Source organism: Theropithecus gelada, chromosome X, assembly GCF_003255815.1.
Source record: "Theropithecus gelada isolate Dixy chromosome X, Tgel_1.0, whole genome shotgun sequence".
Classification (NCBI taxonomy): domain Eukaryota; kingdom Metazoa; phylum Chordata; class Mammalia; order Primates; family Cercopithecidae; genus Theropithecus; species Theropithecus gelada.
Genome location: NC_037689.1, coordinates 132,899,615 through 132,923,244, shown reverse-complemented (window position 1 = coordinate 132,923,244; position 23,630 = coordinate 132,899,615). Strand labels below are relative to the sequence as shown.

At 41.7% G+C, this 23,630-nt stretch overlaps 1 protein-coding gene across 1 annotated transcript; it reads right to left on the bottom strand.

Annotated features, from left to right (window-relative positions):
* Nucleotides 1-853: 853 nt before the first annotated feature.
* Nucleotides 854-14,231, bottom strand: LOC112615996 (cancer/testis antigen 55). The gene is made up of 6 exons (XM_025372953.1): nucleotides 13,479-14,231; nucleotides 12,030-12,214; nucleotides 4,691-4,835; nucleotides 2,498-2,610; nucleotides 1,615-1,802; nucleotides 854-1,327 (listed from the first exon to the last, which is right to left on the bottom strand). Exons 1-6 carry the CDS (start codon nucleotides 13,570-13,572, stop codon nucleotides 1,258-1,260), a joined length of 795 nt encoding a protein of 264 aa, XP_025228738.1. The 5' UTR covers nucleotides 13,573-14,231; the 3' UTR covers nucleotides 854-1,257.
* Between the last annotated feature and the right edge of the window lie 9,399 nt (nucleotides 14,232-23,630).

Here is a 23,630-nt window from a genome sequence, read left to right as displayed (position 1 = left end):
TTATAACTCCCAGAGACCATTCTTCCACATCAACCAAACTGCAGAATTAAGTGGGAGGTAGTGAAGGTCATGGCCCTTGCATCTCTCAAGTCTAACGTGGACTGCTCTGTAATTCCACAGGGTGTGGGGCTGCTTTTGAATGACGACATTCACAGGCACCTGGTGTTGCCACATCTCCCGCTTGCCCCTTTCAATCATAGGAGCTACTGCTGCATGGGTCAGGAAGCCAAGGATGGTTAGGGGGTGGGGGCATTGAAAGAACACAAGTTCCATTAGGGCCTGGAATTTTGTCCTTTTGGTTAAGGGTATAACTCTAGAGCCTCAACAGTGCCTGGCACATCAAAGAGAGTCAGTAGGATTTTGTAGAGTGAACCAATGAGTGAAAATGGGAATTTTACAAGACCTTCACTGTCCCTATCAAGTGGGAAACAAATCCCTGGATGACTGAGACGTCTCACTGGATCTGTAGTGTAAAGTAAAAACACAACTCTGTTTATTCAAGGACTAGTGGTAGTGGTGAAATTATGAATCACAGGACTCAGGGTAAGTTCACAACGACACTCAAGCTATGCTCAAAGGTCTGAATACATCCGTTCCCCTAGGTCACAGCTACCTAGTTAAATGTTCTATTAGACGAAAGCATGAAGTTTCATGGGGTTTACTTGTGGAATTTTAGTATAACCTTTCCCAGTGGGTAAGTAGCTTATCCTTCCTTCGACGGGCTCTGTGTTTGTACGTTTCTTCGTGACTTCACATGAGCTGCACCCCTGCAGCAAAGTGGCTCACGGAGGCTCACGTACAGCAGAGTTGGCTTTCTATGGTTGTTGGTGTTATTTAAAAATCGACAGAGGTCTTAATGCGTTGCTCAACAATTTTATTCCTAAGGAACTAGTGATGAATGAACCGCAGCTAAACATCATAGATGGCCCAATCATTCAGTCATAGAGCTTAATAACATTTTATGTTAGGCACTCTTCTAAGTGCTTGGAGATGCTTTAATGACAACAGAAAAAAAAAAGAACAACAACAACAAAAAAAAGATCAAAACACATCCTGCCATTGTGGAGTTTACATTCTAGCATGGGGAATAAGGAACATATTGAAACAATAAACAGCGCGAGTTATGTGGGTGAAAGAAGATGAAAGAGACTATGGAACAATACAGATTGTACAGACAGCATAAAGGGGGCTCAAAACTGAAGTCAAATTGTAACTTTAAATCATGCCTTTAACATGCTGTCCCTGCTGCCTTTTCAGTTAAATGCTTTGGCTCCGACGTTCCTTTTTGGGCCGTCCCAGGCCTCCATCATCCTGGAATCCGCTGCTGCTAATGGGAAATATGGAATTCAAATTTAATGGCAGTGTTCATTTTAATTAAGAACTCCTTTCCTCCAGTGACTAGCGAGCTATTTTCGCGTGGTTTTTAATTGATAAGGCACTTCCCTAAGCTGGGTTCATGGTCCAATTGAACTAGCCAGTATCTCAATTAGATTTACCAGAAAAGCCATATGTAAAATACTATTTAGGCTTATTAAGCTAACCTTTTCAGTTAAACCAGTCCCTTTACTGCTCATAAAAGGAAAGATAAGCAGAATAAAAATGCTTTGTCATTACGATTTTTGAGCTGGGGTGACAGAAACCGCTCTCCAAATATAGCAGAACTGAATGCTCTCCACCATGACCACACTGACGATATCGTATACTTGAGGTATGTATCCATCAGGAAGTTTCACAGAATCCAAGGTGAAAAAGATAGTATAATCTATCACCCCATTTCTTCCATGTACGCTAGTAACGCAGACCTGTGAGTATAAATAATGGAAATGATTATGAAAAAGCCCAATAATCACTGTAACCAGCTTTGTACCTCCTCACTCTGGGTCCTGCGTGAGTGCAGGTCACTTCGATGCAAATCATTGATTTCCAAACTGGTTGGCCCGTTGCTAACACGAGGGGTGCTTTGTAAGAATACCCATGTCCACGCTCCACCTCAGAACAATTAAATCAGACTCTCTGGGAATGAGGCCTGGGTCTCAAATGAGAAATCCAGCTCTAAATATTACCAAAATATGTCCATTACCCTCTGTTGCCTTGAATTACCTGCGCATATTCAGGCTTTAATACCCAAATCATCCTCAGCATTTACTGGTAAGCTCAAGTCCCACAACACATTCCGCTCATTCTTTCCCTAAAATTTTCTGGCACAAAGATTGTTTTTCTTCCTCCTGTCATTGGAAGATTCTAATAACACTTGGATATTGAGTAAAATGCACAATTTAGAACTTAATCATGTGCTCGTTCTACGTAATTTTCTAATTATTTCCTTTGGAAGATCCTGCCTTTTCAATAAGAAAAGTGGCTCCTTTGTTGGCAAAGAATGTATTTCTTCATATTTTCTGTTATTCCCATTACACCCAACAGAATCCTGGTCACGTAAATTCTCACCAAAGGAAGGGTTATCAGAAACTGCTGACAGGAGCAACAGGAAAGAAATTACCTCTTCCACATGAATACAACGGGTGGGCTTCACAGAAGTTGCCTTGATGTTTGAGATGCCTGGCTCAGTGGAATATTCAACTTCTAACAAGTCACCCTTATAAGGCACAAAATCTAAAACAGCCATGGAGAAATGTGAGTGTCATGATCTCTTAACTAGGTCACGTTTAATTTCACACGTTATTTGATAGTGTACTACTTTAAAGTCAGTTCTGCTAGAACTAAAGTCCATTTTGTGCATATTTAAACAGACACTGCAAATCTCTAAGTCCAAAAAGAAATTTATAATCCTTAGGCATTGATTCTCCTCTACTGATTTAACAAATTTAAATGGAGGAAAGTGTCAACTATGCATCACAGCCAATCTGAGGGAGCGGCACAGGATTTACTGAACAACTGTTCGTGTTCACAATTGCTTAGTGAGAGGCAGTCAAACATGTAGGTGAGAGCACAAGTTTGACCCTGGCTACGTGGCTTCGAATCTTGACACTGCCACTCACTCAGTGTGCAACCTTAAGAAAGGTGGTTAAACTGTCTGTGCCTCGTTTTCTTCATCTATAAAATGAGAAGCACAGTAAGTAGCCTTCATGATACGCAGCTGCTGTGAGAATTAGTTGATATGTGCGATACACACAGAATCATTCCTGGTGCATAGTAACCACCAAATAACAGTTGATTGGTAGTAGTGGTAGCAGTACCACAAGAAAATGTTGTTACTTTCAGAATGAATGCATTTCCCCTGGTGTTGTGTTCGGCTGATGAACTCTTAAGTATCTGCCTCACAGGTTACAGTTAAGACCACTGAGTTTCAAACAGAAGTTTGCAGTAAGTTAAAAGTGAGTCACAGGATAACAAAGTTACATGAAAGAATCTGGAGCAAATGGAAATCCCAACTGCAAGTGAGACAGTAAATTGCCATAATGACTCCAGAAAACTAGCAATATCAACAAAGTGAAACATTTCTTCACCTTAGGACCTAACACTGTAGAATGACACAAGACACAGTGTTAGACCTCTTCTGTCTCTCTCTCTCTCTTTCTCTGATAATTTACATACATTTATTTTGTGTGGGTTTAACATATATCTATATGCTTATAACCCCAAAATGTATATACCTCCAGCTCTAACCAACCTCAGGATCAATTATTCTTATGCTTACACCAATCTAACATGTGTAAAGCTGAGTTGCTGGTATTCTCTGTACTCACCAACTTTTGTTTACTTCAGTCATCTACATCACAAACTGGCAACTCCACTCTCACCACTGCTCAAACCAAAAACTTTGGAGGTACCTTAGACTCATTTCTCCTCCACATCAAAGATCTAATCCATTACCTCCTGGGTTCTTCTCTAACTTCAAAATATATCCAGAGTCAACTCAATCCTCAGGTCCTCCACTTCTCCATTTTCATTCACATCTCCATCATCTCTCACCAGGAATATTACAACATTTTCCTAACTGATTTCCTGACTCCACCCTTCCCCTCATAGTCTCTTCTCAACAAAGCAGACAGTGTCAACATCTTAAAACAAAATTCAGGTCAGAGTCCTGCTTTTGCACCTAAGAAAACAAACCAGTAAGCTGCCTGGGGAAGCAGAGCTAATCTCCCCATTTATACCCAAGCTATATGACAGCAGCAGTAGACAAAACAGACAAAAAAAATATCATTGGGTAGAAGCTAAATATTAGAATATATCTGCTGATTACAAAGAGAATTCAACAACAACAATACACACACACACACTCACAGGGCGCTATCTCCAATCCTAAATTTGAAGCATTTGAAGTGTATTCTTTTAAAATTTGGTAATCTACCCTGTCACTGAAACTTCTCTAGTAACCAACTACAGAAATGATCCCTTCAAGTATAGTTCTTGAAGGGTATTAAAAATAGTGTCTCTATGTACTTGTAGGATTGTTTCCATGATTAGAAATTAAATTCTTATGTGAATGAAAAATATATCCAGGCATTGCTGAGGGCATTGAACAAATGAACACACAATAGCCAACAGCACACAATTTATAATACTGTCTATTTGCCCCTATATTGTACCTAATTTTGATTGGAACGGTCTACTTCTAACATTGAAGAGCCATTGACTGAAGCTAAGTACACTGTAAAAGTTGTTCCAGGACTAAAATCCTCTCAAAAATTTAAGAATTAGATCGTATATCTCAAAATGTAAATCATACCTTCAGAAAAAATGTCTATGGAAAAATAAATGCTGTTACTAATATAAATAGTATCTTCACTTATAGAAGTAACACATCCAATTAAAACTCTGGTTCCTGAGTCTGAGGGTACAGCACCATAAAGGCGGTGAGGCACAACATCCACCTGTAAGATTTAGGAAAGAGTTACTTCAAAAATAATACAAATTCAAACATGGAAATTACATGATTAAAACACTTGTATTCAAAAATATTTTCAACAGCCATCCTAAACACTGGTGAATATAGTTCACTTGGCAAATGGACCATTGACTTGAGATGATGGTAAAAGTCATGTGTGTGCTTCAAGAATTGTGAAATGTATCCCAAAACATTAATTGCCTACCTGAGTTTAATGCTCCTGTACCATTAGATTCCAAGATTTAAAAAATACCGTCCTTAGCCTGCAGAAATTCACAATGAAATGATGGTAAAGTGGAAAGGTATGTAGTCATAAGCAGGTTGCAATGAAGGATATAAAACTAGTTCAAAATGGTTTCTGTGAATTATCTAGAGGGAGAACATTTCAGACCGGGAGAAAATAGGGGCATTGCTTGGGGGAAGTCAGATTTGTGCTGGGTTGTGAAAGAAGACAGAGGTGTAACCTTGTAAACAGGGGTAGAGGAGCACGGAGGCGGAGAGAAAAAAACAACAGAAGTTAGGAGCCTAGGGAGCAAAATCTTAACATTCGAGATCCAGGCCTAGGAGAGAGAAGCACAAGATAAAGTTGGAGCAATAACCTCAACTGGGGAAGGTTCAAAAAACCAAGCCAAATTAGGGCTTTACTTTATCTACAATAAAGAGGCATACAAACCTTTTTCCTTATTGGAAGTGTAATAGTCCTTATTTTATAATCCTTAAAACTTACAGAAATAATGCAAGTTCATTGTACTAAAAATAGGAAAAACAAAAACCAGATACGCAGACAGCAAAAGGCGGTTACCCCATAATCCATATTCCATTACCAAGAGACCACCAGGGACTACATTTTGGCAGTAACACTCATCTTGATGTTTTTGTCTGTGCACAAATATATATATATACATATGTAAATGCCTGTTTTAAAAGCAAATTAGCATGGTATTCAGTATTAAAGTATCACATTAAATTAACACAAAGGTTTTTAAATAACAAGAAAGGACAGTAAGAGTCATAGGGAATCCCAATTAATGGATGTGCCGTAATTTACTAACCCAATTCCACGTAATTAGACATTTCACTTGTGTCCTAGCATTTGGACTACTTGCCTGACTGAACTATGGAATAACTCCTAGGGTTGGAATTTGCTGATCAAAGACTTCTGATGGAAACTTGAGCCACTGAGTTGTCAGTAATTTTTCATGGTTTTAAAAATAGCCTAGTTTGCTGCTATTCCCATTTCTTAACTGGTGCCTTTCCAACTGTCAATACCAATCTGATGTTTATTTTCCCCTCACCTACTATCATGAAGGAATGAGGCACCAGTCTCCTGCCCATATATCTATCCCCACTTTCGACAGTATCCAAGTGGGTGATCCACAGGACCCTTGGACCTCTCTGAGCCTTGACTCCATGCCAACTCACAGACATATTGCAGACTAAAACTTTGCCCATGTCTCATGGCTCCCAACTCTCTTTCTTTTTTTTTTTTTTTTGAGACGGAGTCTTGCTCTGTAGCCCGGGCTGGAGTGCAGTGGCCAGATCTCAGCTCACTGCAAGCTCCACCTCCCGGGTTTACGCCATTCTCCTGGCTCAGCCTCCAGAGTAGCTGGGACTACAGGCGCCCGCCACCTCGCCCGGCTAGTTTTTTGTATTTTTAGTAGAGACGGGGTTTCACCATGTTAGCCAGGATGGTCTCGATCTCCTGACCTCGTGATCCGCCCGTCTCGGCCTCCCAAAGTGCTGGGATTACAGGCTTGAGCCACCGCGCCCGGCCCCCAACTCTCTTTCTTATGCCTTGCAAATGCCACCAACACAACAGCAGGTACAAACAGATAATGTTGAGGGACAACTGAGTAGCCAGTAGTGAAACAAGATGTGGATCCTTCTCTCAGTCCTGCACATGAAAAGCAAACCCAGACTGGCTGTATGTTTAGATATAAATAAATGAATGACTTTCAGAAGAAAAGCTAAGTGAATACTCCTGTAAATTATGTCTTAGAATTAGCCTAAGGATACTTCCTGAACACAGAAGCCACGTGGACAAGATGGACATATTTATAGCATGTAAAAATTAAATAGATGGAGGAGGAGGGGAGCAAGAGGGAAAAATGGGACTCTCCAGTGATCGTCCTCCTGCAGAAACATCAATGTGAAAAACTATCCTTGTATGAAAATACCCTCATTTGACATAAGGAAACCAGATGAGAGACCATGATACCCAGTTATAGCATGAAAATAAGAAAAGATGCATTGAAGAGGGTAGTAACAACAGTTTTACATTACCCATATCACCCCTTCCCCGACCTTCAACAGCACAGCATAGAGAGAGATACCATCCACCCAGAGGAGAGAGATAGTAGCAAGCATAGGACATTGCCTGGGAACCCAATATCAGGTCACCACTTGACAGACGCCCATGGCCCCTGACTCTCAGATGGTACTTGTGGACAGAGTCTCTAGACCCACCCTGGCACCAGACAGAAAGCCACAACCACAGCAAAACAAACTCAATACCTGGTCTACATCTCTGTCGAGTGATTCCAGTGGCCTTATGCTCAGAATATTCTACAGCCACAGGGAGTTCTCAGTGAATGGAGGTTTGAATTCCAGTCTCACAAGGGACCAGCCTCCATAACGAAGGGAATCTCAGCCATTGTAGCATCTGTCGTTGTGTCTCTGGGAATAGGCAGCCCCCTAGGACTTCAATAGCTGCAGTGTTCACAAGCATAAGGACCAAAAGAGACCTATGTAGAGTTTCCGGACAGGCTTACTGCTAAAGGATGTCCCCTAAAAGCTAGACTGTAAAGACTGAAATGAATACCTACTTCTTCAATACACAGATACAAACACATGACCACAAAGATTAAGAACAATAAGGAAAACATGACATCACCAAACTGACAAAACAAGGCGCCAGCGATTGACCCTAGAGTGATAGGAATGTATGAGTTGTTTAACAAATAATTTAAAATATTTATTTTCCACATGCTATGTGAACCTTGAAAACAATTACACAGAAATGATTCAGAATTTATCAGAGTAATTTGAAAGAAAGATTGAAAGAATTTTTAAAAAACCAAGCAAATCCAGAAGTTGAAAAATACAATGAAGGAAGTACACAATAGAGAACATCCAAAGAACAACTGATCGAGCAAAATAAAGAATCTGGAAACTTGGAGATAGCTTCATTGAAAATATACAGTCAGAGGAGACAAAATTAAAAGGAATGGCACGGAAAGAAAAAAAAAACTTACTGGATTTCTGGGACAATATCAGAAGAGCAATAGTATGAGTCATTCACATTCAAGCGGGAGGAGTAAAAAGATCATTTAAAAAATAATAATGGAGAGCCATCCAATCTCAAATAATAATGGAGAGCCATCCAAACTCAGAGAAAGTTACAAACATCTAGGTACTGGATGACCAAAGTTCTGCATGCAGATACAATCCAAATAAGATTACCCCCTGACATGTTAAAATCAAACTGTCAAAGATGAAAAATAAAGAATCCCAAGAGCAGCAAGAAGAATGAAGCAAATCATATATAAGGCACTTCCAATATGCCTACCAGAAGACTTCTCAGCAGAAGCATAAAAGGCCAGGAAAGAGTGGGATAGTCTATTTTAGGAACGCAAGGAAAAAAATCTCTAACCAAGAATAATGTACCCAGAAGTGAAGGGGAGATAAAGACTTTTACAGAGAAATCACAGCTGAGAAACTTCCTCACCGCCACAACTGTCTTACAAGAAATGCTAAGGAGAGTTCTTCCAACTGGCATAAGGGACGCTAATGAGTAATGCAAAAACATTACATGAAGGTATAAAACTCACCAGTAAACGTAACTACACAAATTCAGAATATTCTAATAAGGTAATGGTGGTTTCCAGATCACTTATATCTTTCATGTAAAGGTTAAAGAACTGAACTAGTAAAAATAAAATAAGTACAATAATTAATTAAAGGATATAAAATATAAAAAATTGCAGTAAAGTGTGAAACAGAAAACCCAAAATCCACGGGTGGAGTTAAACGGTAGAGTGTTTGCATTTTGTGATCAAAGTTATGTTATCAGTAAAATAAACTGCTGTGATTATGTTTCTGTAAGCCTCATGCTATCCACAAAGAAAAAAATCCTGTAATAGACACACTAAAACAAATAAAAAAGCAAAACATACTAATAGAGAAAAATCTCTTATCCATCAAGGAAAACAGTAAAAGAGGAAGAAAGGAAGAAATTACCTACAAAATAGGTAGAAAAAATTCTCTAAGTGACAACAGTAAATCCTTACTTATCAATAATTACCTTGATAGTAATGGATGACATCCTCCAACTAAAATGCACAGAGTAGCTGAATAAATTTAAAAAGCAACAACAGCAACAACCAAACCTATGAGAGACCCACTTCTCCTTAAAGGACATTCGTAAACTGAAAATGAAGGCATGAAAAAAGATATTCTTCCATGTAAAAGGAAACCAAAAGAGCGCAGGAGGTGCTAAACTGATTTCAAATAAAATAAGATTCATATCACAAACTGTAAAAAGAGACCAAGACCATTATATAATGATGAAGGAGTCAATTCATCAAGAGGATATAATGATTTCCAAAACTATGGACCCAACATAGCAGCACCTAAATATATGAAGCAGATATTAAGGTCTAAATGGTGAGGTAGAGTGCAATGCAATAATAGTAGGGGACTTCAACACCCAACTTGCAGCAATGAACAGATTGCCCCAACAGAACACTGACTCCACAAAAAGTGGAATTTATCTGCACTCTGGACCAAATGGAGCTGAGAGTCATTTACAGAACATTCCATCCAAATACTCCAAAACACATATTCTTTCCAACTGCATGTGGAACATTCTCGAGGATAGATTATGGGGCAGGCCATAAAACAGATACTAGCAAATTAAAGGAGTTTGAAATAAGATCAAATCAGTTCTTTAACCACAATGGTAAAGTATTAGAAATCAATAAAAGTAGGAACTGTGGAAACTTTAGAAGTGGATGGAAATTAAAAAACATGCTCCTAAATAACCAATGGATCAATGAAGAAATTAGAAGCAAAGTGTAAACATTTCTTGAGTTGAAGCAAAATGAAGGCACAACATATGAAAACCCATGAAATACAACAAAAGCAATTCTAAAAGTGAAGTTTACATCAATTAAGCCTACCTCAAAAGAAAATATGCATCTTCAATAAACAACCTCACACTGCACCTTGAGGAACTAGACAAACAAGAAAAAATTGCAATGCAAAATTAGGGCCTAAATCATAAAGATCAGAGCAGAAATAAATGAAATAGAAATGAGAAGAACAATACAAATATCAATGAAACAATGACTTGGTTTCTTGAAGAGGTAAAGCAAATCAACAAAACTTTAGCTAGACTAAGGAAAAAAGAGAGAAGTTTCAAATAACTAAAATCAAAGATGAAAAAGGAGACAGCACAACTGACATCACCAAAACAAAACGTATCATAAGGAAGATTATGAACAATCATCTGGCTACAAATAGGAGAAGTTAGAAGAAATGAATACATTCCTGGACACATACAACCTGCCGAGATGTAATGGTGAATAAATAGAAAATCTGAACAGATCATTAATGAGTAAGGAAAGTGATTCAGTAATAAAAAATCCCCCATCAGTGAAGAGTCTAAGATAGAATGACTTCCCTTCCTAATACTACCAAATTTATATATAAAGAAGAATAATTAATAGCTATACTTTTAAACCTATTCCAAAAAAAAAAAAAAAAAAAAAAAACGGGCAAGAGAGGAACACTTCCAAACTCATTCTGTCACACCGCATTACCCTGGTGGAAAACCCAGACAAGGAAACACAAAGAAGAGAAAACCAAAGAAAACTACATGCCAAAATTCCTGATCAACACAGTTGCAAAATCTTTAACAAAGTATTAGTAAAGCAAATTCCACAGCACATTAAAAAAATCATTCACCATGTTCTAGAGGGATTCAGCCCTGGGAAGCAAGGAATTTTCTACATACACAAATCAATAAATGTGCTATATCACATGAACAGAATAAAGGACAAAAGTCATAGGATCATTCCAATTTAAGCAGGATAAGCATTTGATCAAATTCCACACTCCTTCGTGATTAAAAACTCCACAAATTAGATATAGGAGGAGTGCACCTCAACACAATAAAGGTCATACATGATAAACCCACAGGTAACAACATACTGAATGGGAAAATGTTCCAGGCTTTTCCTCTAAGACCGGGAACAGGACAGAAATGCCCACTTTTGCCCATTCTATCACACATACTTCTGGAAGTGCTAGCCAGAAAAATTAGGCAAGAAGAAACAAAAGGCATCTAAATTCAAAAGGAAGAATTTAGATTGACCCTGTTTGCAGATGGGAAGCTCTTATATATAAATAACCCTGAAAACATCACCAAAAAGCTACTAGGTCTAATAAACAAATTCAGGAAAGTGGCACGACACACAAACAACATACAAGAATCAGTAGCATTTCTATATAACAATAGGGAACTATCTGAGAAAGATATCAAGAAACAATCCCATTTACAACACCTTCAAAAAAATTAAAATAGGAATAAATTTAACCAAGGAGGTGAAGGATTGCAACACTGAAAACTATAAACCATTGACAAAGGAAATTGAAGGAGGCAGGAATGAATGAAAATACATCATATGTTCATGGACAGGAAGAATAAATATTGTTAAATGTCCGTAACCTAAAGCAATCTACAGATTCAATGCAACTCCTATGAAAATACAAATGACATTCTTCATGGAATTATAATTCCATGAAGCTCTTTTTAAAATATTTACAACGCACAGGGTTTGACATAGAAATTCCACTGCTATGAATGCGCACTATAGAAAATTTTTTTTTACCTGATAAGGGAAGTTGCAGGATTATAAAGAGTTCAATAATTATTATTGTTACCCATATTGTTTAAAGATTAGAATAATAGATAAGGAATTTTTATGTTTTACAGCACAAATTACTACAACTATTAGAACAGAAGAACCCACAGATTCAGAGGGGTGGGGCTTCAAATTGCGGTCTACATCCCCTCTACGGATCACAGCAGAGATGTTGGATTAATACAAGAAAAGAAAGATGCAGAAAGAAAGCCCACTGGGATAACACACAATTTCCAAACTCATGCACATCTCACCTTGATTGCTCTGAATCCATAAAGTGGTTTATCATCTTCCACAACCACATTTACTTTTTGTCCAACTTTTAGAGGCACGTTGCCACTCACAACATCACTACTGAAGAAGATCGACTCATCAATCATGCCATAATCACCACAGAAACTTGTGACAACTCCCTGCACAGTTTTCAACTGGGTGTCACCTACAAGATAAAGAAACTAGGTCATATTATTGGCCTCAAATGCAAACACCTACTACAAATAAGTCTTACACTCACCATCTGCATAACCCTGGACAGAGAAGTTTTATAACATCTCTGACCTCGTTTTCATCTGTCAATCCACAACAATCACAATTTCGACTAATAGGGTTATTGTAGGTTTTTAAAATATTTTTTAAAATTTATCAAAATTTAAATGTTAAAAATTTAAATTATTTTTTAATTTTTTGAGCAGAGTCTGGCTTTGTCGCCAAGGCTGCAGTGCAGTGGCGCAATCTGGGCTAGCGGCAACCTCCGCCTCCCAGGTTCAAGCGGTTCTCATGTCTCAGCCTCGCAAGCAACTGGGGCTACAGGTGTGTGCCGCCACACCCAGCTAATTTTTGAATTGTTAGTAGAGATGGGGTTTAGCCATGTTGCCCAGGCTGGTCTCCAACTCCTGGCCTCAAGTGATCCACCTACCTGGAACTCCCAAAGAGCTGGGATTACAGGTGTGAGCCACCGAGCCCAGCTTGTGAATATTAATATTAACATGTACACCAACTGTCGAGAGCTGTGAGTGCCTTGCACAAGAGTGTGTAAATGTTACCTGTTAGCACCATGTCTACATATGAGTCAAGCTTCTGCTCCTATTATATTCCTTCATCATTATCACCAATTATGATGAGTAGCACTTTCTATAGATACTTAACTGTCTCAGCAGACTAAAAGATATCTGGAGATTGAAGGCTAGCCCAAAACGGCATCTGAATGGTTTTCTTTATTTATTTATTTTTTTTGTTCTGCACAAGCCTAGCTGACAGCAATACTTAGGGATCAAACCTCAGCAGTTGCCCCACAGGAGTTCTGTGCCTTCGGGATCGGATAAGTATAAGGTATCAACTTGGCTTCAAATTACATTCCCATTTGGGATACAAGCCTAAATTCACTCGCAAATTAGGGAGTTTCTCGCCTACTGGAAATATAAATAGGCATGTGCTGCACAACCACGTGGGGGGAAAGCACAGGAGGTACAGCCCCCAAGGTCTTCTCTGTCAACACCTTTCCCGCTTTAGATGGACAGGAGAGTTTGGGAGTTGGTTCTCAGGGACTTGTTGAGGACTAGGGTTGCCTCCCCATGCACACACAAGATGGAGCCGCCATCACATGCTGTACCCGCTCGAGTTACCACAGCCTCATTCCAGGGGTGAGGAGAACTCCTACTGGGAGGCTTCTGGGGTGGGGGAAAAGTGGACACACAGAGGAATACCTTGTGGGAGCCCCTGCTGCTGTGGGCCCTGTTGCTCTGCAGGGTCGGCCGTTCTCCCGTAGAAGGCCAAAGCAAGTCTCAGAAGCCTGAGCATCGTCCCAGTTGTCACCACCAGCCTGGGCACCGCTTGTGACAGAGGAAGCACGAGGTCTCCTCAGTAAGGGAAGCCCTCAGGTCACGGCGTCTCCTCAGGGACTCACCTCCTGCTTCTCCTCCTCAGCCTCTGTGGCATGGGACCCAGCCGATAGTGAGCCCCCCTCGGGAGAGTCAGGGACATCGCAGCCTCCAAAGGAGCTCCCAGGCTCCCCTCTGACTTCTCCCTTTGAGCATGCGCTCATCAGGGCTCGCCTCTACCACTGTCCAGCCAATGGGCGTGCAGTGGGTGGGCGGGCAGGTTCCTGTGGCTATTAAAAGGTGATGGGTGGGAACATCGTCGCTTCCCCCACCAAGGCTGAGGGTGCCATTAGGATGGCCTGGGGGAAATGGCTTGGGAGCTTGGGTTCTCCATATACTAAGGAGATACAGGGCTCTTCTCTTGGATTCCCTGGGAGGATGGGTGCCTAAAACACCGTCTGTGCAGCCAAACATCCTTCTCTTGCCCCTGTATTCGTGGTGCTTAGTATAAGGAGTCACCACTTGGTGGGCAGTCAATAGTTAGTCCTCACCAGGGATCAATTTTGTGGAGAAAAGGCATCATGTGGGTAGGCAATGTTTTAGTGATGGCAAGTACGTGTCTTTTGTACTAGGACTCCCATTTTGAGTCCAGTGATAATTTATAATAGAATCCTTTTATGATCATTGCTACCATGAACTCATCGTTTACCTGGTTATACTTACATTACTCTGCTATACACATTACCCTTATTCATTCATTCAGCAAAACTCGTAGGGCACTAACTGTGAGCCAGACACTGTTCTGTGTTCTTAAAATTTGTTAGTGAATGAAAGAGTCAAGAATCTTCACCCCGTGAGGGTAGTTTTTTCACAGGATGACAAAAGGGCGACACTAAGCATCACATAATAAAATATATGATATGTTGGAAGACAATAAATGCCATGGAAAAATATGGCAAGACAAGAGGGATCCACAGTGCTGGGCATGGGGGGTTGGATTGCACTTTACAATAGCATGGTCAGAGTAGCCCTCATTGGAAAGCAATAGTTGAGAAAGATGTTGGAGTCAGTCAGGCAGCTATTTTGGGGAGAGTCATTCAGACGGAGGGCTTAGTTTGTGCAAAGACCATACAGCAAGACTGTGCCTGATGTACTCAAGGAAAAGCCAAGTGATTAGAGCAGAGGCAGTGAATAGCTAGAAGAGTAGGAAGTATGGCAAGAGAGGTAATAGAGGTTCAGGCTGCATGTGGGATAGTGGGACACTGGAAGTCCTTTCACTTTTATTGTCCATGATGTGTAAAGTCCCTGAAGGATTTGGAGCCTTCCAGGGATCACAGGTGCTTGGTTGTGAACAGGCTGGAAGAGGTCAGAGCAGGAAGCAAGGAGAACAGTTTGGATGATTCTGCTGCAACCCATGGGCACTGTGCATGAAAGCTGTTTGTCTTTCCTCTCCTACTATGAAAGCAAGTAAGAGCCTTGCCAAAGTTTAGCATCTGGTTAACAGGATCGGTTGAGGGTTATCTATGTCTCAAGATGTAACACAGCTGTGTTAATTTCCTGGGGAGGCCACAGCACATTACTACAACTGCGTGGCTTTAAACAACAGAAATTTATTCTCTGGCAGTTCTGCAGGCTATGAGTCTGAAATCAAGGTTTCAGTGAGGTTGGTTCTTTCTGGCAAGCTCTGAGGGAGAGTTTATTCCAAGATTCTGTAGGTTGCCAGTAGTAATTGGTTGGCTTTCCTTCGGTTGTAGATGCATCACTCCAGTCTCTTCCTCCTTCATCCCATGGTGTTCTTCCCCATCTGTCTGTGTGTCCGATGTACCTCTTCTTATAAGGACACCACTCATTGGATTAGGGATGTATGACTAATCCCAATGCTGTAGGACCTCATCTTAACTTGATTTTTTTTTTTTTTTTTGCAAAGACCCTATTTCCAAATAGTCACATTCATAGGTACTGGGGCTCAGAACTTGAGCATATCTCTTTCAGGGCAAAATTCAACCCACAGCAACTGCTCTTGTACATTTTGATTACTCCAATATTCTACGATTATCAATGAAAAATTAAGACACACAGGTACGCAGACATTTCCTCTTATTTCTCTGAGAAAACACAGGCCGCGAAACAGGAGCCCCTCTGTGAACCTCCTGACACCCATCCTGGCTTTCTCTTCCTTCTCTCTTGTAACAGTGGAAGGACATCGCAGCCCCTGGCCAGGGCTGACACTCCACTGAGCACATAGAACCATTCTCTTGACACATTTTCTCTGAGAATGTTGTTTCTATTGCTATTGCCTCTCTTCATTCTGCATCAACAATCTTTTTTTTTAATCTTTGCCTATAAAAGAATAACATACAAACATACACAAGAATCACCCATCTTAAAAACTTCACAAATAACTCCCATCTTAAAAGTGTACATAGATAAATAAGCTTCCTTGACCTCATTTCCCCTTCAGTCCCATTCTTCTGTATCCTGTCCCTCACAGCAAATGCTATTTCAAGAATCACCTCTGCTCACTTCCTGAGCTCTCATTCCCTCCTTATTCCTCTGGCATTAGGCTTTTATCCCCATCATGCCCCTAATTTGCTCTTAAGATGACAGGAAACCTCCATGTCACCAAATCCAGTGGTCAATATGCTAAGCTGTCATCACTCAACCTCTTAGTGTTTGACACAGTTGAGGACTCCCCATTTCTTGTAACAAGTTCTTCAGTCTTCTGTGTGACCACCCTCTCCTAGAAAGACTCCTTCTCAGCCTCTTTTGGGAGATGTTCCTCCTATCAGGATCCCACAAGACTGCTCCAGAACTCAGGCCCTGAATGGCTTCTCTCTCCACATGCCAGCCCCATGGCATCTACATTCAGGTACTCCCAATCCCGTGTATATACTGAGTTATACACATCGTTATCCCATAGATATCTCAAGGGTAAGGTGTCCAAAATTCCACATGTCCTGAGCTTCCTTCAACCCTTGCACTTCCTTAAATCTTCTCCATCTCAGACGATGCCAGCTCAGTTCAAACAGTGGGTTAACATCATATCCCTGCCAAAACCCTTAGTTTTCTCCATTTTCTTTACACACTCCATGCCATCCATCAGCAAAAACTATCAATCCTTTGAAAACATACCTGTAGTCTCACCACCTCTAAAGAATGATTGAAAAATATCAATGGCTTAAATTTGTTAGTTTCAATCATGGCACAGAAGAAAGCAGAAAGAACCAAAGAGACAGCAGCCATTCAGACATGAAAACATGCCCAAAACCTTTCCATGTGTCCCTGCTGGCACAAATAGAGCTAATAATGGATACTGCAGCAAGAGATTGGTGCTAAGAAATAGCCTTAGAAAGAGGTAAGAAATAGCCTTCTCTGGCAAACTTCACTAAGTAAGACTCAGTCTCCTCTGCAAGGATCAAACTCTGCTGGCAGAGAAGCTACAGGTAGATTCTAGCACCAGGAAGACAGGTCCCTGCTGAGAGAATACTGCAGAAAAAAGAAGGGGCTCTTCTCTACCACCCTGCTGAAAACATTGTGAATGATCTCTTGTGGTGGGAGGTGCCTCCAGAGGCTGGGAACACATCAGATAAGAAATGGCTGCTGGGCCTGAATGTCAGGGGATGAATTCCACTGGGTCACAGAGCAGCTGTGTGCCCCATCTTGCCTGTTTGTGTCCCTGACTTGGCTGTAGAATGGACACGACGCTACTGGGACTTCCTTCATAGGATTCTTTGTGAGGATTAAATGACGTGTGTGTCCCAAGGCCTTAGCCCAGTGCATGCCATATACAGATGCTTGACACAAAGTAGATTAACAGCAATTCTGAACAGGGATGCCATGCACCCCATTAAACCTTTGCACATTTTAACTGTCTCCTATGAACAAAATGCACACCTTCACAAGTATCCATGAAGCAACCATTCACTGCCAGATTCCAGCAAAGATATAATCATGTGATTTGCCTTCTTGGCTTCTAATGACCTGCATGTTTCACCCTCAAATCAGGGAAACTGACTCCGACTGAAAATATTGAAAACAATCTGTCCGTGGTCACTGCCTTCAAAAACCTCTTATCACAAACACCTGCTTACTTTTCTTTATGTCACTAACTGCTAGACAGAAATTCTTACTTATTCATATGCTTATCCGAGTGTTGTCTGTCTCTTCCCACTTGTATGTCAGCTTCATGACTGCAGAGCTTTTGTTCGTTGTTGCTTTTTCCATCTGCTGGGCGTTAAGCATCTAGAACAGTGCTGGGCCCATGGTAAGTTTTCAATAAATACCACAGCAATTAATTGAATCACAAAAGGGTAACATCCTGAACCATTCCAGGCAACCTGAGAAAGAATCTGGCTTTAAGGCAATTCACACCAAATCTGAATACTTTGCTTTCCTACATGCATCTATCTAAACAGTATTTGGCCTCATTCAGGGTAATGTTACAGCTGGCTGTAAAGATAAGAGCTGTAGTTCGGAAGACATTAGATCCCGGCTCAACTCAGCTTTTTCCTGGCTTTGCAACCTGTCCTCAGGGTCTGACCACAGCAGCACCTTGTAAGTAAAATCGGCCAATAAATTGGGTTTTCTTGCATATCAGTGATTCAGCCTCCCTTGTGTACATGAGTTACACCATGGAGTAAAATGTTACTCCTTCCATTACAAAAGCTACACTGGAAATAAGTATTGGACTAGTGTTTAGACAAATATTTCTGTAAGAATAGAGTGACAAGACTTTAGAAGACATGTATCAATAAGTATATTATTCATTATGATTTAATGGATGGGGACAATGCCCATCCATGGGAAATTTGGAATTCTCATGTGATGGGAGTTTTTCCAATTCATATCTTTGGTTTTCAAAACACAATGAGTGTTTGGATTGCTTTTATTTGTTACAGAATGTCAATGTCAGCTCTCTGTTGTCTTAGCTTTGTCAGCTATAACACAATACCACAGACATTTATATTGCACAGTTCTGGAGGCTGGCAGGTCCAAGAATAAGATGCTGACTGATTTGATTCAGGGCAAGGGCCCTCTTTCTGGCTAGAAGATTGTCAACTTCTGGCTGTTTCCTCCCATGGAGGAGCGGGAGCAAACGCTGGCTTCTCCTCTTCTTCTAAGGATACTACTCCCATTATGGGACTCTACTCTTATAACCCATCTCAGTCTAATAGCATCCCAAAGTCCCCATCTCCATATAGATCACATTGGGGATTACGGTTTCAACAAAGGAGTTTTAGGAGAACACAGATGATCAGTCCCCCTAACCACTGTGAGGCAAGTTCTTTATGCTGTCAAAATAAATTTTACTTTTTGTTTCCTTTCTTTCTTTTTTTTTTTTTTTTTTTTTTGAGATGGAGTCTCCCTCCGTCATCCAGGCTGGACTGCATTGGCATGATCTTGGCTCACTGCAACCTCGGCCTCCTGGGTTCAAAGGAATCTCCTGCCTCAGCAAGCCCAAGTAGCTGGGACTACAGGCACCCAACACCAGGCCCAGCTAAATTTTTTTGGATTTTTAGTAGAGATTAGGTTTCATCATGTTAGCCAGGCTGGTCTCAAATGCCTGAGCTCAGTCCGCCTCGGCAACCCAAAATGCTGAGATTACAGGCGTGAGCCACCATGCCCAACCACCTTTTGTTTCCTTTCAAAGGAACTTCAACAACAAGGTTTTGCTTTTCATCTTTGGTATATACAATAGGCCTTCAACTATCCATAGGATTTGGGGAATGAAGTTTCTAATCCACATCATTTAGGGTTAACTGGGGCAATGCTCTTAGGAAGTGAAACCACTGTAGGATGAAGTTGCCCCAGAAGGGTGAACTCACTTCCTCCCCCTTATGAGACCAACAAGAGTGCTAACTAATCTGAGTCCTCAGTTGTGGATGTTTAGACCGATAGCCCTTAACCAACCCCAAGACTTCGCTCCTCTGGCCAGGCCATCAGCTCTGGAAAGAAACTCATGAAACACTTAACCCAGGCGGTCCTAGGTGACTATTACAATGACGCGGTGACTGAAAGCCAGTTCTGTGAGGAGTTCCAAAGGCAACGGAGAGCCTTTTTCTCTAGCCCTCCCATCTCTGTAGAGCAGGGCACCCAAGTTTAGGAAGGCAGGCAGGGAGTCTGCCAAAAAATGGTTCCAAGGAGGCCTTGTGCAAGCCAGGGTCCATGAGAACAGGGAGTTAGAGTACAGATGGAAGGCTGCCCAGAGTAGGAGAGTATATATGGCAGGATTGCACAAAGAAGTAAATACACAAAGGATAATGGAAGGTAGGGTTCTCCAAAGCTGAGAAGGAAACAATACACGTGGAAAGATGGAAAGAAAGGAAAACATAGAATAAACTCTGTATTCCTGGGATGGTACTGGAGGTGTACGTGCAACCTCAATTTGCCAATAGAAATAAGAATGTCAATTTGAAACACCATATTCTCCAACACGAAAGGAACAGGGATCCTTGTAAATATGGCTGATTAAGCAGAATTTGAAATTTTGACAAAACAGAGAACTACACACTAAGCATAACAAAGAGGAGTTGTTTACGTTCACAGAGCGTATCTCTTCTGCAGATGTACAGTTAAAGATGTATGCATCTCACAAGAGGAGTGAAATGATGAACCAGAACCTGTAGAAAACTACAAGTGGTTAGAGGATGAAACCACGATCATGATGAGAGACTTCAAGGTGCCCCTTTGATTAACACTATGCATAATCATGACGGCAAGAACACTAGGTTCAATCTATTGGGCCATGATTAGGCTCCGGGTACCTAAATAGAACTTTACGTTTTGAGAATCATTGCAGGCATCAGGCCAGAATTGGCATAAGGACCATAGTTTGCCAAACCTGGCTAAAGATCATTATCTTATTTCATTTTCTTTATTGCATGTATCCCTAAATGAGCTGAGAAGCATCTGATATCAGCACATCTGCAACGCTTTCACGGTATGCCAGTTGGATGCTCTGTGGCAGAACACTGGAGCCCCAGAAACTCGTGGTGACAGGTCCCTGTGTTTTCAATCCAATTCTTTTGTACCTGGGGAAAGCACATTTCTGACAGAGTCCACTATTTCCTACTCCCTGGGTCCATCTGTCCTTGTGCCATGAGGTCATCCATTTAGGGACACAGCTGTGATGAGGGTGAGATGATCAAGGACCATTCATCCTCAATTGTGGTAAACAGCCTTGGCGTTTACACATCCCTGAGGCAACATATTCAAAATGTACTGCCCCTTGGTCTGCCTTATGAAAGCAAAGCGGTTCTGGGCTTTGCTATTTGCTATTTGAAAGAAGATAGAGGAAATGTATCCAATCCCTATCGGGAGAACCCGCTCCCGATGTTTATCGTGTGTTCTTTTCTATTTCCTAGGTGTCTCAGCTGGTTTGAGAAATGAACGGAAAGAGCACAAGAGAGAGAAATTTAAAGCTGGGTATCCGGGGGAGACATCACATATCGGTAGCATCCGTGATGTTCCCCGAGCTGTAAAACCAGCAAGTTTTTATTAGCGATTTTCAAAAGGGGAGGGAGTGCACGCATAGGGTGTGGGCCACAGAGATGACACACTTCACCAGGTAATAAAATATCACAAAGCAAATGGAGGCAGGGCGAGATCACAGGACCACCAGATGAGGCGAAATTAAAATTGCTAATGAAGTTTCGGGCATGCATTGTCCTTGATAACATCTTATCAGGAAACAGGGTTTGAGAGCAGACAACCTGTCTGACCAAAATTTATTGGGCAGGAATTTCCTCCTCCTAATATGCCTGGGAGCAGTACAGGAGACCGGGGCTTATTTCATCCCTTCGGCTTGGACCATAAAAGACGGCATGCCTTAAAGGGGTCGTCTATAAGCCTACCTTCAGGGCACATTCTCTTTCTCAGGGATGTTCCTTGCTGAGAAAAAGAATTCAGCAATATTTCTCCTATTTGCTTTTGAAAGAGAAGAAATATAGCTCTGTTCCGTCAGGCTTACCGGTGGCCAGTTCAAAGTTACCTCTCTTGTTCCCTGAACATCGCTGTTATCCTGTTCTTTTTTCAAGATGCCCAGATTTCATATTGTTCAAACACACATGCTCTACAAACAATTTGTGCAGTTAATGCAATCACAGGGTCCTGAGGCGACATTCATTCTCCTCAGCTTACGAAGAAGATGACCGGATTAAGAGATTAAAGTAAAGACAGGCATAGGAAATTAAAAAAGTATTAATTTGGGGAACTAATAAATGTCCATGAAATCTTCACAATTTATGTTCTTCTGCTGCGGCTTCAGCCGGTCCCTCCGGTCCCTCTATTCGGGGTCCCTGACTTCCTGCAACAAATCCCCGCCTCACCTCCCAGCTGAACTGGTGCCTCCCAGGTGATCCTCAGTCCGGTGAGGAAGTTTGTGAAACACCGGCTGTGACTGAATCACCAGCTGATTGGGCTTATCATAATGCATTATAACTCCCAGAGACCATTCTTCCACATCAACCAAACTGCAGAATTAAATGGGAGGTAGTGGAAGTCATGGCCCTTGCATCTCTTAAGTCTAACGTGGACTGCTCTGTAATTCCACAGGGTGTGGGGCTGCTTTTGAATGACGACATTCACAGGGACCTAGTGCTGCCACAGCTCCTGCTTGCCCCTAACTGTTTGCCTTGCTTCATGCTGTGACCTCTTCCAGCCTGTTCACAACCAAGCACTTGGAGTGATCCCTGGAAGGCTCCAAACCCTTCAGGGACTTTACACATCATGGACAATAAAAGCCAGAGATACTCCAGTGCCCCACAAGGCCATGCGCAGCCTGAAACACTATTACCTGTCCGACCATACTTCCTACTCTTCTAGCTCTCACTGCCTCTGCTCCAACCACTTGACTTTTCCTTGAACACATCAGGCACAGTCTTGCTGTATGGTCTTTGCACAAACTAAGCCCTCCGTCTGAATGACTCTCCCCAAAATAGCTGCCTGACTAACTCCAACATCTTTCTCAACTATTGCTTTCCAATGAGGGCTACTCTGACCATGCTATTGTAAAGTGCAATCCAACCCCCCATGCCCAGCACTGTGGATCCCTCTTGTCTTGCCGTATTTTTCCACGGCATTTATTGTCTTCCAACATATCATACATTTTATTATGTGATGCTTAGTGTCGCCCTTTTGTCATCCTGTGAAAAAACTACCCTCACGGGGCCAAGATTCTTGACTCATTCATTCACTAACAAATTTTAAGAACACAGAACAGTGTCTGGCTCACAGTTAGTGCTCTATACATTTTTGCTGAATGAATGAATAAGGGTAATGTATATAGCAGGATAATGTAGGTATAATTAGGTAAACAATGAGTACATGGTAGCAGTGATTATAAAAGGATTCTACTATAAATTATCACTGGACTCAAAATGGGAGTCCTAGTACAAAAGACACATACTTGCTATCACTAAAACATTGCCTACCCACATGATGCCTTCTCTCCACAAAATTGATCCCTACTGAGCAGTAACGATTGACCACCCACTGAGTGGTCAGTCCTTATGCTAAGCACCATGAATACAAGGGCAGGAGCAGGATTTTTGGTTGCACAGTCAGTGTTTCAGGCACCCATCCTCCCAGGGAACCCAAGAGAAGAGCCCCATATGCCCTGAGTACACGCAGAACCCAAGCCCCCAAGCCATTTCCCCCAGGCCATCCTAATGGCGCCCTCAGCCTTGATGGGAGGAGCCATGATGTTCATGCCCATCACCTCTTAGTGGCGACAGGAACCTGCCCGCCCACCCACTGCATGCCCATTGGCTGGACAGTGGTAGAAGCAGACCCTGAGGGGCGCATGCTCAGAGGGAGGAGCCAGAGGGGCATCTGCCAGCTCCTCAGGTGGCTGTGGTTTCTCTGGCTTTCCTGAGGGGGGCTCACTAACGGCTGGGTCCCATCCCACGGAGGCTGAGGAGGAGAAGCAGGAGGCGAGTCCCTGAGGAGACGCCGTGACCTGAGGGATTCCCTTACGGAGGAGACCTCGTGCTTCATCTGTCACAAGTGGTGCCCAGGCCGGTGGTGACAACGGGGACG

What these genes read in the sequence shown, in the direction of transcription:
- LOC112615996 (XM_025372953.1), bottom strand. Translation starts at nt 13,572, where the DNA reads ATGCTCAGGCTTCTGAGACTTGCTTTGGCCTTCTACGGGAGAACGGCC. An exon ending in ATGGATTCAGAGCAATCAAG is followed by an intron (nt 4,836 to 12,029) that starts GTGAGATGTGCA and finishes TAAATCTTACAG; the next exon opens with GTGGATGTTGTGCCTCACCG. An exon ending in GTCACCCCAGCTCAAAAATC is followed by an intron (nt 1,328 to 1,614) that starts GTAATGACAAAG and finishes ATTTCCCATTAG; the next exon opens with CAGCAGCGGATTCCAGGATG.